Source organism: Vicugna pacos, chromosome 35 (genome assembly GCF_048564905.1).
Source record: "Vicugna pacos chromosome 35, VicPac4, whole genome shotgun sequence".
Lineage (NCBI taxonomy): Eukaryota > Metazoa > Chordata > Mammalia > Artiodactyla > Camelidae > Vicugna > Vicugna pacos.
In genome coordinates this window covers 7,008,188-7,023,967 of record NC_133021.1, presented here as the reverse complement: position 1 = coordinate 7,023,967, position 15,780 = coordinate 7,008,188, and the positions used below count along the sequence as shown (strand labels likewise).

The following is a 15,780-nucleotide window of genomic DNA, read 5'->3' as shown; positions in this document are numbered from 1 at the left end:
CCATGGCAGCACTGCTTTGACCACGTGCTGGGACAGCGAGTGCTTGTCAGTTCTTGGGTTTAAAATTTTCTGTTCTAATTTCTAAAATGGGGTATATTGACAGATACACTCCATGTAAACAGAAGCTCTGTGGGGTTTTCAGCAGCTTCTAAGAGCATAAATATTCCTGAAGCAGCTAACCTTCCTCCCAACAAGTGAGGAGCAAGCCAGCAAGTCCTGGGTGCCTGTGGCATCCAAGCTGTGCAGCCCAGGCTGCTCACTGAGGAGCAAGGAGAACATCATTAAAGCCCACTTCCATGTAGTCTTTAACAGAATCTGAGAACTGAACGCTTTAATATCTAAAGAGGGGTGATTTTTTTAAATAAATTATTTTATTTGTTTCCTTTTTCAGTTTTATTAGGTAGAATTATTACAGTTCAACTCCACATATACATATTGCATGTAAATACATGTACAGAGTATACTGCATTTTTCTAGTTTACATATATGTACTAATTATTGTTTCTAAGAACAGATTAGAGCTTTAGATTTTTAAACTTACATAGTTACCAGAGGAATAAAGCCAACTACAAAAGAATAAACAAAATATGGTAATCCAATCACAAAGGACAGTCAAATGTGCTTACACATGTTCAAGAAATCAAAGTAATAATTAGTTCATTTGTGGTCTTATTATTATTGCTATTAATTTTAGATTCCTCATAAATGAAGTCATATGGCATTTTTCTTTCTCTTTCCACCCCACTTCAATTAGAATGACAGTCTTCAGGTCCATCCATGTTGCTGCAAATGGTATCTTTTATGGCTGAGTAGTATTCCATTGTATATATGTATCACCTCGTCTTTATCCAGTCATGTGCTGATGGACATTGTGTTGTTTCCATGTTTCTTGTTCTATGTCCTTTCTGGCAACAATTATTAATTTTAAATATTTTCCACCTTAAAATCCTTCCTGAAGGAGATGTGGTAACAGGAATCAAAAACATTTACAGCGCAGGGCTGTGTGTAATGGGCCCTGGGGGCTTTGTAGAAAGGTTGGCAGAAAGGATTTCAGATTCTGATCAAATGATTCCTCCTCTTGTAGCCCTGCTGACCACCTCTCTCATGGCCTGCCCTACAAGTCTGACCAGTCCCTTCTGTGAATCCTACTGTATTGTGCACAAATTTTGTCCAATTGCTGTCATCCAGCAGGGACCTTAGGTGAGGCACCTAAGCTTCTGTGTTGGTTTCTTCCATAAACCCTTAACTTCCTTGGGAGCCAGGACTGTCTCATTGCCCCAAGGATCCCTAATGCCTAGTGAGATGCCTGATACAGCTGGTACTTAACGAGAACATGGGTCAAATGGAAAAACCTGATCAAAGAAAAGGCCCTCGTTTTTCAGACATGCCTATTGAGTATATAGGGTAAAATGACATGTCTTCTGGGATTTGCTTTCAAATACTTCAACAAAGGACAAATAAAAGAAAAAAGGTCTGAATAATGGAAATATGGAAAGGTTTGTGAATTCCTTAATCTGGGTGATGGGCTTATTGTTCTATACTTATTGATGTATTCTTAAGTTATTTTATAATTTTTATAGCTGAATAGTAAGTATTAATATGTATTAATTGAAATCCTTAGAGCTGACCAAACATACCCCACACACAAAAAATTAATGTCCTACTAGTCTGACTTACAGAAATCCTTTCCCAAAAAGACAGGAAAAAAGGGAAAATCAGATCCGTGCAGCATTTCCACGTTGTCAAAAGACCAAAGACCGACACAAAATAAGAGATTCTAAAAAAGAGAGAGAGGCTGAAATCAATGTCCTGAAAACCTAGCTAAGAATTCTAAACGGCCCAACTTAACTAACCTCAGCACTGAGGCATCAAGAATGGGGCAAATAGAATCTAGTGGATTTTTTTTTAATAAATAAATAATGATCCAGTACCTACTACAGGCAATTATGGTAAGACTGCGTATAAGTTCTAACACCAAATAGTGTACAAATCATAATTTCTAGTTGATTCAAACTGCTTCTTCTAGAAAATTTGAATTTTTTATTCTTAAGACAGATTTGTGGCATATGACCTAGTGATAAAATTCTCAACTTGCTTGTATTCAAAAAGTTCACCAATGTGAGAGTTTATATCATCAACTATTGCTTTTTGGGAAACCCATGTGTCTTTGTCACTCTCTTTCATAAGATTTCCTGTGGAAAATTCAATCCCTCATTCAGGAAATGGCTGAGCAAAAGTTCTGATGGAAAACCTTCATACACTGCAACACAAGAAAATGAAAATGACTGAGCAGTCCGTGAAGCCGGCAGACACACACAGCACACAGCTGTGTTCCAGCCTCGACTTTCTGTAACCAACAGGGAAAATGTGCATTTCTTGAAATAGACATAAACACTTTTCAGGACCTGAGCACACAATTTCCCTTTCAGAGTTTAGTGGGCTTCCATTTAATTCTATGAGAAATGTTTAAAACAACAGAACAACAGCTGAGATAGGGTTTAAAGTAACTTTCATGTCTTAGTGAAAATAAAGCCAGCTGATAGTAATTATTTTTACTTTATTTGATCACACTCTCTCACTTTAGCTCCCCAACCTCCTCCACAAAATGATGGTGAACATCCTCTCCTGGATCAGAAGGCTAAGTAGAAAGTACCAATCACATGGAGGTGTGTTTTTTGTTTTATTTTTCAAAAGAAATATGTTTCATTCATGCGATTTAAAAACTAAGATCAAGAAAAAAACTCTATTCAATAAATGGTAGCCAACACATATCGCCATAGCTGCTCATCAGGTTTGGCCCCACGTTACACTCTTTTACATGGACATGTGCCATGTGATGTCATGGGACACGGTGAGTGGGGACAGGGCCTCTGCTCTTACAGGGCACACAGACTGGCGGGGGAGGCGGTGTTCAATCACTGCCCTTTTATTTGTATTTCATGTACTTACAAATTATGGGAAATGCTATTTAAAAAGAACAAAATGAGTCAATGAAAGTGAAAAATACAAGGACTGTATTTAGGCTGAGGGAAGACAGGGAACCTCTTTGAAGAGCTGACACTCCTCTGAGATGAAAAGGACAACTCCGGTGCTGCAGGTGAAGGGCAGGGACACACTGATAAATGGCTGATATCCAGAATGTACCAAAATCTCTTTAAACTCAACAAGAAGAATGAATAACCTGATTAAAAAATGAGCAAAATGCCTGAACACACACCTCATCAAAGAAGAAATCTAGATGCCAAAGAAGTCTATGGAAAGATGCTCAACAGCATCTGTCATCAAGGGGATGCAGACTGAAACAGCGAGGTACCACTGCACACCTGTCAGAACTGCCAAAATGCAGAACACTGACAGCAGCGAATGCTGGTGAGGATGTGGAGTGACAGGAATTCTCATGCATTGTTGGTGGGAATGTAAAATGGCCCAGATACTTTGGAAGACGGTCTGGCAATTTTTCACAAAACTAAATGTACTCCTAACATATGATCCGGCAACTGTGCTCCTTGGTGTTTACTCGACAAAATGGAAACTTATGTCCACACACAAATCTGCATACAGATGTTAATAGCAGCTTTATTCATAATCACCAGAACTCAGAAGCAACTAAGCTGTTCTTCAGTAGGTGAATGGATAAATAAACTGTGGTCCAGCCTGAAAATGGACTATTATTTGGTGCTAAAATGAAATGAGTTTTCAAGGCATGGAAAGACATGGAGGAACCTTAAATGCATATTACTAAGTGAAAGAAGCCAATCTGGGAAGGTTCTGCAACTGTCTGATTCCAACTGTATGGTGTTCTGGGAAAGGCAAAACCACAGAGACTAAAAGATCAGTAGCTGTCAGAGGTTAGAGGGGAAGGGGCAATGAATGATGTGCAGCACTGAGAATTTTTAAGGTCACTAAGACAGACTACTCTGTATGATGCTGTGATAGTGGATACGTGTCATTGTACATCTGCCCAAACCCACAGACTGCACACCACCAAGGGTAAATCTTCGTGTCAAGTGTGGGCTCTGGGTGATGATGACGTGTCAGTGTAGGTTCACCCATTGTCACAAATGCACGCTCTGGTGCAGGTGTCAACAGTGAGGAGGCTGTGGGGACAACTGCAGTTCACACCCCCAATGTGGCCCCAGCCACCGCTGTGAATAAAGCTCTGTGGGTGTGTGGATTGTCCGGCTGCTCTGGCGTCTGAACAGCAGAGCTGAGAAGCTGCACCAGAGACCAGGAGGTTTGCAGACCCTGAAATATTTACTCCCAGGCCCTTGACAGAAAAAGTCTGCTGAGCCCTGTTCTACACGAATCAGAATTCACCCTGATGAGGCAGGACAGCAGGGCCCAAACCAGGCATGGTTAATGGGACTGAAGCAATGTTTTAGTTCCAACACCTTTGCTGAAGTCCTGCAGGTCCAGCGACAGACTGTAGCCAGGAAGCGTCTGCAGGAGGAGTCGGTAGCAGGCCTTCCCGCCAGGCTCCGGGATGCTGGGGGACGCGCACTGCACGGGGGCCACCCGCTTTAAGAAGGCGGACTTGCAGCGGAAGCCGATCAAACCATAGAGCTCGGAGAGGATGCTGCACTGCTGAATTCTCTCCTCGGAACGCTGGAGCACAGGGAGAAAAGCAACAAGCATCTGAACAAAACGTGTAAGTGAAAAAAGGTATGTAAAAATGGTTTTCCCATGAAACAGAGACTGGATAACACAGGAAGGAAGAGGAAGGCTGACTTAGCGCACTGACGGGACCGGATGCAGAAACGCAGGGAAGCAGCGCTGTGCAGACTCTCCAGATCCCCTCTGGGCCCCACCTCTCCGCGTTCAGCCTGTCCTTTTACTAGAAAGGCCCATATTCCCTGAAACAGAGGAATCTGCTACCTAAACATGGGACACAGAGAAGGGAAATAGGAAAAGGAAGGGAAAGTAAAGGAACAACAGTTCATCTAGTCCCTAGGGTTTGGGCGGGACTTTCACCAAACACACAAACTCTCAAAGCACAGAGCGCACAGGGAGAGGCTGACAGAGTGACTGCCACTTCTGCTCCTTAAGCACCAGCTACCTGCCAGCACACGCTGCGCCCATTTCTGAATCATTACAATCACCTCAGAAACTATTACTACCCCTGCAGGACTTCAGCAAACTCGGGGAGGAATTGTTATCATCCTGGAAAAATTCCCATGACCCAGAAGTGTCAGAGCCACCGGCAGACCCTGGACTAAAATGCTCCTCATCACCACGGGCCCTGAGCCTCAGGCTGAGGCCGCGTCAGGTCTGCACGGGCCCAGAGCATGAGTCTGTGGGACAGGGAATGCTCCCACTCGAAGTGCCAGGCCAAGACCCTCAGGAACCTATGAAATGAAACCAAATCCCCAAACTCATTTCCACCCCACTGCCCTGTCCGGGAGGACTGCTCGGCACATCTGTGCTGTCACCTGTGCACAGGCTGAGCAAGGGGCCCAGACAGTCACGTGACGTCCCAGTGGAAGTGGCTCGGAGACCACTTCGTCACAGGACAGTCTCTCCCAGCTTCCAACATTAACTCTCCATTCCATTTCCAACTGGAAAGTAAGCTTAGACTTGTTTTCCTCTCCTAGAAACAAAGAGAGTGGTAACATCAGCAGGAAACTCAAGACAGAGGAAGAGTCTCCTGGCCATCTGGAAGAATAGGCCGCGGAGTGAAGAGAGACAGGAATCAGAAAGACCCGTGTTCCAGTCCGAAGTCTGCACGGCACTCGCTTTGAAAGTTTCCTTATTAATACAGGTGATAAAATCTAATTTTGATTGTTGGGAAAACTAAATGAAATAACGTATGCCATTAGCATAGGTCTAAAATCCTCCATGAGTGTCCCAGAAATGGACGTGATGGTGGTTAGTTACTGTCTGCCAAGTCTTGGGTGCAAAGCCCACATCAGCCAGCCAGAGATGTGCCAGAGAATGCCTCAGCAGCCAGCAGCCTTCTCCAACTTGGGAACTCACAGTATCTGAAGAACAGGCAGTGGTGGATGCTTTGGGACACTCTGGTGGTAGCACTCCAGTGATGACTTTAAAAAGCTGGGGAGAAATTAGGGGACAATACAGTTCAAGTACATGAAACACATTCCATGTCTACCCACATTCATCTCAAGCCATGATGATTCAGAGGGGAAATACATATTCAAACTCACACCAATTTCCCACAGAAGTGCATCCAAATAATTTGGAAGGAATGTAACTTTCTTCTATGGATCACAAAGCGGGGATTACAAGGTTTGTACTGAGAGCCCTACTTGTAAACCATCTGCTAACGTAACTGGGTCCACTATCAGTCATCATCATTAAAAGAGAAGGATGGAAAAGAACAAAGCCAAGCTCATATGTTCCACCGTTTGTTGGTTTACGATGTCACAGAGGAGACAAACAGGTCAACAAGGAACCACTCTGCCGTGATCACGGAGCCGGGGAACGGGATGGGCGGCAAGATGTATGACGCAGCCGCAGTTGTGCCCGCGCTTCTAGGCAGGTACCCAAAGTCACCTCGACAAGGTGTCAAACGTTTGTGCCCACGTCCTCATCACCTGACATGTATTAAAGAGAAATGAAAACGTATAAACTGCCAATACCCTTGGTGGATACACCGTCCAAAGAGCAAAGTCACAGTTTGACAACTGGCCATCTCGGTTCCCTGGGATTCATTCATGGAGAACCTTCAAAACCACTCCTGTCCTCAAGAAGTGCTGCCTACTTGCCCTATCTTTGGCTCAGCGATGGAGCTCGTTCACGTGGACTTTAACACCTGCACAGATTTGACTGTCTTTCCTCAGTTTCACATGTCCATTCTGAAGAGGCCTGAGTTAAGTCGATCCTCCATAAGATCAATTCCTGATGAGTGACAACTCATCGAGCCTGCAATTAAAAGCCAACTGAACAGGACTTTCCTCAGCTAAAAATGTCACCCACCCTTCACTGCTTTCTTAATCTCCTCTCCTGGCTAATTGCAACAGACTAACACCTCCCTCCACCCAGCTCCCCAAATATGTCACTGCGTCTCCCCAAACAGAAAGTAAGGTCCATAAAAGAGGAGACAACTCCATAGTCACCTCTGAATTCCTAGCATATAGTAATGTCAATAAATAGAACTATTATTATGGCTTCTTTCCTTTAAAACCTTTCTGGTTATTTAAATGAGACCTTGGAAGAGAGGTGTTTGGGTCCAGTATCTTGATCCAGGAAACTCTGGAGGCCTTTTTCGGAATGGCTGTCCACTGACTCATTCAAAACACAACTTCTCATTCCGGGAGGGGCTGTGAATTTCTGTCAGGAGTTTGTGGTCACTCTCATGCCAGAACAGTTTTAAACTAAATCCTTACTTTGGATTTGTTATTTTTCCCCTCTTCCAACAAAATTGACTTTCCTTACTTTCTTGCCTTGAGGAATTTTTTTTCTTTCTTTCTAATTCACCCTTTAGTAAAGCAGGCTTCTCAGGATGGGCTTCGCCTTACATAGGATCAGCCATCCAACTCCCAGTGTGAGAGGCCTGGGGCTAAACTCCTGCCTTCCTGTCAGGGCAACTGAAAGTCAGTTAAGGAGCCAACAGGCACCACAAGGCTTCTAAGGCTCGTGTATCTCCCAGAATCCCTGCTTTCTGGTTTGTCTTGGTTTCTGAGGATTTCCCCTCACTTTCTTGACAATTAGCTATGCAGCTTGAAAGATGAGGAAGGAATGTTTTATTTCTTAATCAGCATTTTAAGGAACTTGTGTAATGAAGGTTTTCATGAGTTTCTAGAACCATCCAGAAAACACACAAGATATTTTCTAAATTTAGTTATCATGTGCATTTTTTGTTTTCCTTTGTTTTCTTAACTGCTAACAGATATTTTTTAATTAAAAAAAAATAAGGCCCCAAATAGGATAGAACCTGGAAGGGGCAAACAAAATTAGAGGACAAAGACAGACAAATGATAAGTACTCTACAAAGTTAATAGAATACAGACACTATGGATTAGATCAGCAATTCTCAGTAACATATAATTGAAACATTACCATGAGGTAAAACGTCTCTCCTGTCAGGAGATGGCCAACAGAAAATAGAATTAAAACAACAAACTTAAATTCTAAGTCTGGCGAGGTACAGAAGGCTACCAGCTAAATGTGTCTTCTTCTGGAAAAGAGGGAGGCTCACCAGCTCTTTACAGTGGAGCCTGAGCCCAGGAGAGGGCGATGAAGTGAGCTCTGTAAGTACCCAATTAGCAAACTGAGTGATGAATAAACAGACATGAGCTTTGATGACAGAGATGATACTACTCTTCACTTGTCCTTAAAGTATGTTTCACATTCAGTGATCAATACCTCAGGGTCCTCAGTGATTGAGATTATAGGGAAATGCACAGCCCAGGCCCAGACCTCCTCTGTGAGCCCGTGACACTGCACTTAGATGTCTCAAGGGCACACCCAACTCTACCTGCAATGAGCTGACTTCACAGTGCTCCTCCCATAGCCGTCCTGCCCAGGGCCCCTGGTCGGGGGCAAGGTCTCCCTATCCCTCATAGCTCAGGCCCATCACTCACAGATGTGACTGTAGCCCCCTTCATGGCCCACTGAGTCCCACCGCCCACACCTGTTCTACCAGGTACTCACTGGCACTCACTCAGCACTGACTCTGTGCTGGGGACCACGAGGCACACTGTGCACATGTTATCTCACTGGATCTCCACAGCAGTCCTGGGAAGTCTGTACATCACTGCTTCAATTGATTAGATAAATTGTTTCACTTCCTTGAGTGCAGCATCCAAGGTGACATGGCTACTGAGCCACAAACATGGGACTGAAAACCACTTGAAGATTGAACACTGCTACACCTTGCAGCCACCCTACTTTGACTCATCACATCACCTCCTGCCGAGCCTTCTAAATGTTTCCAAGCATTCTAAACAATAGTGATCTACGAGAGCACTGCACTCCCCTACTTAAAATCTGTCAATGACGGTCCCCTGCCCTTAAGAGAAAGCCCCACTGGGCCTGAGCACAGCCCAACAGCCTGGCATCCTTGTTCCCTGTGCAGCCACGCCGCCTCACCCACCACGCAGCTCTTCACATGCCATATCCAGGACAAGGATGCTGACTCCGTACAACCCGGGGCTCGTCTCACTCGAACAATGATCACCCTCTTCAGTGGTCACCCTCTTCACTGCTGACCCTCAGAAAAATGTTTTCTCAGGATGAATCAATATCTTTTTCCTTACAGCTTGCAGTCATTGATAATGAGCTCCCACCAAAAGAGAGAAGACCTAATCCTCAGTCTCCTTATCTGTAAAGTGCAAATAAGAAGGAAATATGTGTGGTTTTAAGAGAAATAATATTCATGTGAGGCTGAGAGACAATTCCCAACAAACAGTAAGCACTCAATATGTGCTTACTTAATATTAATAAGAATAGATTCCATTCCAGCAACATTAAATCAATGTTTTATGGCTTTGTCCAACAGACTACAGACAAAGTGTTGGACGAACCCCTTTGAGCAGATCAGCACAAGCGTACTGGGAGAGGTAAGCGCTGACTCCAGTTACAGCTGCAGCCACCCAGCACTACGGGGCGGGGGCAGTTTGCTCAAACTCTTACATGTTGTTTGAGCATTTAGTTGTAGTTATTGAATAAATACAAGTGTTCTATAGTCAAAGCTCCTGAAACATGAATCTTCAAAGATTGACACAAAATAGGTTTCAAGTACAACTCTCTCACAAGAAATCATTTGAAAATGATAGCCTTAGATCCTCTGCACATCTAAAGGGCATTTTCTTACTGTATCTGACTATGTACAATGAAACGACTGGTTAAAAAAATTAAGATGAAACCATCCTGAATAAGCTCTCAGTATCATCTGCACAAAGCCCCGTTCAAGGGTCTCATTTCTCACTTCCACATATGTGTTCAGGTAGCTTAAACTGGGCCTTGGTTTCTTAAATCATGGGGGAGGGAAGAGATGTGGATAGATTTATGTAGCAAATATAAACCTAGGGTATTTGTTGTGTAGGAATCCTAGAAATAAACAAATTGATATATAGTCCCACACTTAAGAAGCTCAGCCTTTCCATTTACAACAGGATTAAAAATAAAATGAGAGATACATTTAACAAAAATTTACAAGGTTTGTACATTGAATATTTTGAAGTATCGCCGGAAATAAATTTAAAAGATCTACATATATGGAAGACATCCCATGTTGTTGGAATGGTAGACAATATTGTTAAAAATGTTAAGACTCCCTAAAGTGATCTACAAATTCAGTGGAATCCCTATCAAAATTCCAGCTGACTTCTTTGCAAAAATTGAAAAACTGATCCCAAAATTCATATGGAACTGCAAGGGACACAGGTTAGCCAAAACAATCTTGAAAAAGAAGAGCAAAGGTGGAGAACTCACTTTAAAGTTTACTAGACAAATCTATAATACTCAAGTCATTTTGGTACTGGCATAAGTTTGGATACATAAATCTATGAGACAGAATAAAAAATCCAGGGGGGGGGGGAAACTTACATTTACAGTCAGTTTTCCACAATGATGCCAACAACACTCCATTGAAAGAATTGTCTGTCTATTCAACAAATGGTGCAGGGACACCTGGGTATCTGCAGGCAAAAGAATGAATCTGGAATCTGGACCCCCCTGTAGTATATAACAAATAAAAATTAATTCAAAATGGATTACAGACAGAAACGTAAAAACTAAACCTATAAACTTTCTAAAAGAAGACATAGTATAAATATTTGTGGTCTTAGGATAGGCTATGGTTTCCTAGATACAATACCAAGAGCACAAGTGATAAAAAAAAAAAACAGATAAACTGGACTTCAACAAAATTAAAACATTTTTGTTATAAAGGACATCATCAAGAAAGTGAAATGAAAGTGGAAGGCGGTAGCTCAAGTGATAGAGTGCGTGCTTGGCAAAAAAAAATAAAATAAACTAACAAATCTAATTACCGCCCCTATTAAGAAATTGTTTAAAAATATAAAAAATGTAAAGTGAAACGACAATCTGTAGAATAGGAGAAAAACTTGGCAAAGCATGTTTTGAATAAAAGGCTAGTATCCAGGATATATAACAAATGCTTACAACTGAACAATACAGAGAAAATCGACCCAATTTTTAAATTTGCCAAGGATTTAAATAGATGCACACATGACCAATAAGCATATGAAAAGATGCTCAGCATCACTAGCTAAATCAAAATCAAAATGATATCTCATTTTACACCCACTAGGATGGTTATAATCAAAACATGGACAATAAAAGGTGTCGGTCAGGCGGCAGAGAAATGGGAACGCTCATATGCAGCCATTGGAAAGGGAAAATGGTACAGCTTCTTTGGAAAAGTCTGGTGTTTCCTCAAAAGTTTAGGGTTATCATATGGCTCAGCAATTCCACTCGTACATATAGAGTCATCCCTCAGTATCCTCAGGGGGTTGGTTTCAGGAACCCCCCACCCTGGATACCATAATCCAAGGATGTTCGACTCCCTTTACAATCAGCCATCTGGATCCATGAAGTGGAAACTACAGATATGGCGGGCCAACTGTACAGCCAAAAGAATGAAAACATTCTCACAAAAACTTGCACATCAATTTTCATAGCAGTATCATTCAGAGTAGCCAAAGTTACAAACAATATCCATCCATCAATGAATGGATAAACAAAATGATCAAGAATAGTCCCACAAACTTTTGGTCATTGAAACTTTGACAAAGGAGGTGAAAACATACAATGGAGTAAAGACAGCCTCTTCAGCAAATAGTGTAGGGAAAACAGGACAGCTGCATGTAAATCAATGAAGTTAGACTACTCCCTCACTGCATACACAATAATAAATTCAAAATGGCTTAAAGACTTAAACATGTAGACAAGACAGTATAAACCTCTTAGAAGTAAACATAGGCAAAACATCTGACATACATCTCAGCAGTGTTCTCCTAGAGCACTCTACTCAAGCAATAGAAATACAAGCAAAAATATACAAGTGGGATCTAATTAAACTTAGAAGTTTTGCACAGCAAAGGAAACAACAAGCAAAACAAAAAGACAACTTATGTAATGGGAGTAAATATTTGCAATAAATGAGACTGACAAGGGCTTAATTCCCAGAATATATAAACAGCTTTTACACTTGATAAGAAAGAAAAATAAACAATTCAATCCAAAAATGGGCAGAAGACCTAAACAAACTTTTTTCCAATGAAAACATACAAATGGCCAATAGGCACATGAAAAAATGCTCAATATCATTATCAGAGAAATGCAAACCAAAAGTACAATCAAGTATCATCTCACACCAGGCAGAACAGTCATCATTCAGAAGTTCACAAACCTGAAATGCTTGAGAGGCTGTGAAGAAAATTGAATGTGCTGGGAATGCAGTTTTGTGGAGCCACTGTGGAAAACAGTATGGAGATTCCCCAAGAGACAAAAAATTGACTTCTCATATGACCCAGCATTCCCACTCCTGGGCATATATCCAGAAGGAACCCTAATTCAAAAAGACCCCTGTCCACCAATGTTCACAGCAACACTATTTACAATAGCCAAGACATGGAAACAACCTTAATGTGCACTGACAGATGACTGCATAAAGAGGTTGTAGTATATTTATACCATAGACTACTACTCAGCCATAAAAAAATAATAAAATAATGTCATTTGCAGCAACATGAATGGACCTGGAGAATGCCATTCTAAGAGAAGTAAGCCAGAAAGAGAAAGAAAAATACCATATGAGATCGCTCATATGTAGAATCTAAACAAAACAAAACAAAACAAAAAAAGACAAACTTATCTACAGAACATAAACAGACACAGAGACATAGAAAGCAAACTATGGTTACCAGAGGGGAGAGGGTGTGGGAAGGGATAAATTGGGAGTTCAAGATTTGCAGATACTGACTATGTATAGAATAGACAGCAACTTTATACTGTATAGCACAGGAAAATATATTTAATATCTTATAGTAACTTATGTTGAAAAAGAGTATGAAAATGAATACATGTGTGTTACTATATAACTGAAGTGTTGTGCTGTAAAGAAGAAACTGATGCAACATTATAAACTGACTAGACTTCAATGAAACTATTTTTAAATAGACCAAAAACAAAAAAGAAGAAAAATGATATTATTAAACCAACAGAAAAAATTACTGTTTCAGTCTACAACATGGATGAACCTTTAAACAGTATGCTAAAATAAGCCAGACACAAAAGGACAAATACTGCCCTTTAAGTGAATTGTATCTAAGTGTTCATTGTACTACCCCTGTAAGTTTTCTAGAGGCTTGAATTCTATCAAAATAAAAATAAAGTGTATTATTCATCAAAAACATAAATCGATTCCTCACAGGAAGGCTTTAAATATTAAATGAAGAAATACATGTAAAGCAACTGGAACAACACTTTGCATGTCCACAGTCACTGATGTCACTGCCACTCAGAGGGTGGTGCCAGCGATAATGAGAGCTGCCTCCACTCATTCCCATGCAGACAGGAGTGAGGGCCTGGGCTCTGACAGGCAGGGTGACCATGAAACTGGGTCAGACACAGCCACTCCCCAGACTTGGCGTTACCCAACTTTCTTATACAAACTGCTACATGTAACGTAAACACGCTAGAGGGATGTATCTTACAACACAGGGAATACAGCCATTCTTTTACAATAACTATAAATGGAGCATCTATTGTACACCTGAAACTTATATCATATTGTAAATCAGCTATACCTTTATAAAAAGTTAAAAAATAATTTTAAAATGTTATCACTTTAATATTCCATTCAGTTTTTAAGTAACTACTAAACAGCTTAGGATATATAAAAGCATTTAAGTGTGATAATTTTGTTTACATATTTATTTACTTTCAGCTTCCTGCTAAAAGAGAAATTAAACAATTTTTTAAACACAGCTTAACAACCATAACAACAAAAAGACAAAATGAGAGTGAAGAGAAAATGGACATTCAATACTTAAATGAATCCAGGGGGAGGCAAAGTCATAAAAATGGATGCCATGAAGTCAGGGTAAGTGTTAAATGCTGACTAGAAATTCAGCTGTAAGATTCTTGGCAGCTAAAGCAAAAAGAAAAAGATGATGGGGCGGGTGGTAGAGCTCAGTGGTAGAGCGTGTGCTAAGCGTGCACGGGGTCCTGGGTTGAAGCCCCAGGGCCTTCACTAACAGATAAATACACCTAAATACCTACCCCCCAAAAGAGCCCCAAAGAAAAGAAAAAGAGAAATTTCTTTCCAAAAACACCTGATATTAAATTTAGATTAAATACTTAGAAAAAAAGAAAAATAGAAAAAGATGTGTGACAGAAGCCATAATTTCCATGAGATAAATCTGCGGTGGCTGCTAGCAGGTCCCCATGTCCCACGTGGGAAAATCTGAAACATCCTTCTCACCACTCAATCATCCTCAGCCCACCCCACCCCACGCCCTGTTAAATGCAGGAGCACAGGCAGGACCAGGCCTTTGCTCTCTCTGTGTCATCACAGTGAGACAGGATGGAAGGGGGCAGAGCACAGCCATTCAACGGAGGCCACAGTAATTAACATCAAAATGGTGAAGGATTCAACCCCAATAGGCCTTGAGGCTCAGGATGAAGAGATTTAACTTCTAGCAGATCTTGAGCTTCATTATACACCCTTTGTAACAGTAACATGGTGAATAACACGCCCCCAGGCACCATGGCAGTCCCAAGGCTAGCCACAAAAGGTCAAAGTGTGGGAAATGGCCAACTCCCTGGGAAACCCAGCCCCTTGCCCTTAGGCAGGTCCTTCTACTTATTAGCATATGAAACCACCGAGCCCATGAAAACCAGCAACACAGCTCCGCCTCTCGGTCACCCCTCTCTCTCCCTCTTCGGAGAAGTCCCACACTCTGTCCGTGGTGTGTGTACCTACTTTTAATACGAGCATCCAACCCCCACACCTCATGGCCTTTCTCTTGCCTTTCAATATATCTCTCTGAATAAATCTACCTTTACTCAACAGTGGCTTTCTCTTCAATTCTTTCCTGCACGAAGGCAAGGACCCACATCTGGCGGGGCACGTCCCAGAGGCTCAAGCAAAGCCTGGGAAACAGCCCTTCTTATGCCCTACGATTTTTTCTTGTATCAACAGGACTGGGTTGTGAAGGGAGCTCTGAGGCCCCAGCTAAGGGACAGAAGCAGCCCCGAAGGCTCGAATTTGTGGGCAGGCCCTCCACCAGCAGGGGCCCTGGGTTCGGCCAGGTTCTCAGTGGTTCTCTGTTGTGCTGACTCCCCAGCCAGGAGCGTATTCCCTAGGCCTGTCCCCACAAAACCCTTCTCCAAAATACAAGCACATCATGTCACAGTCCTCTTGTTCAAGCAGGAAATGTTCAGCCCACGTTTTCCTTCCCTAGTGAAAACCTAACTGTCCCAGCTCCCATCCCACCATTTCTTTCTTTGTGAGAACTCTGCACTCCCCACACACCATCCTGAACGCAGGATCCTTGCTGGCTGGGACCAGAGATGTTTCAGTCTCACACAGCCTGCATCCTTTCACTTTCCCCTTGCTACCTTAAAAAAGCCTTTCCTGAGTCTCCCACCCCTCTGATTCTGAACTTCACAAAGTGCGGAGGTTACAGTCACTATGTGCCTACCTCCCAGGCTTTGGCTAGGTTACCTTCGCAAGATCTTCATTAAGGAGCTGCATCAAGAAGTTTAAAGGGGCTAGTCTCACATCTGAGTGGAGGAGCCTGCATAAAATTTAAATGACCTTGAAGAGAGAGTGAACCAGGGACAGAGAGG

At 42.1% G+C, this 15,780-nt stretch overlaps 1 protein-coding gene across 4 annotated transcripts in view; it reads right to left on the bottom strand.

The window, feature by feature from the left end:
* Positions 1-1,525: 1,525 nt before the first annotated feature.
* Positions 1,526-15,780, bottom strand: part of LOC116283279 (trafficking protein particle complex subunit 9-like) — a 35,832-nt gene continuing 21,577 nt past the window's right edge. The window contains exons 5-8 of one of the 4 annotated variants that reach the window (XM_072955142.1): positions 10,507-10,598; positions 5,974-6,048; positions 4,392-4,605; positions 1,526-1,777 (exon numbers count right to left, since the gene is read on the bottom strand). In XM_072955142.1, coding sequence (XP_072811243.1) covers positions 1,743-1,777; positions 4,392-4,605; positions 5,974-6,048; positions 10,507-10,598 — 416 coding nt within the window. In that variant the 3' untranslated portion in view covers positions 1,526-1,742. Of the gene's footprint in view, positions 1,778-1,927; positions 2,261-4,391; positions 4,606-5,973; positions 6,049-6,368; positions 6,552-9,154; positions 9,281-10,506; positions 10,636-15,780 lie in introns of those variants that run through there. The other 3 variants (XM_072955143.1, XR_012067195.1, XR_012067196.1) reach the window with 3 other exon arrangements.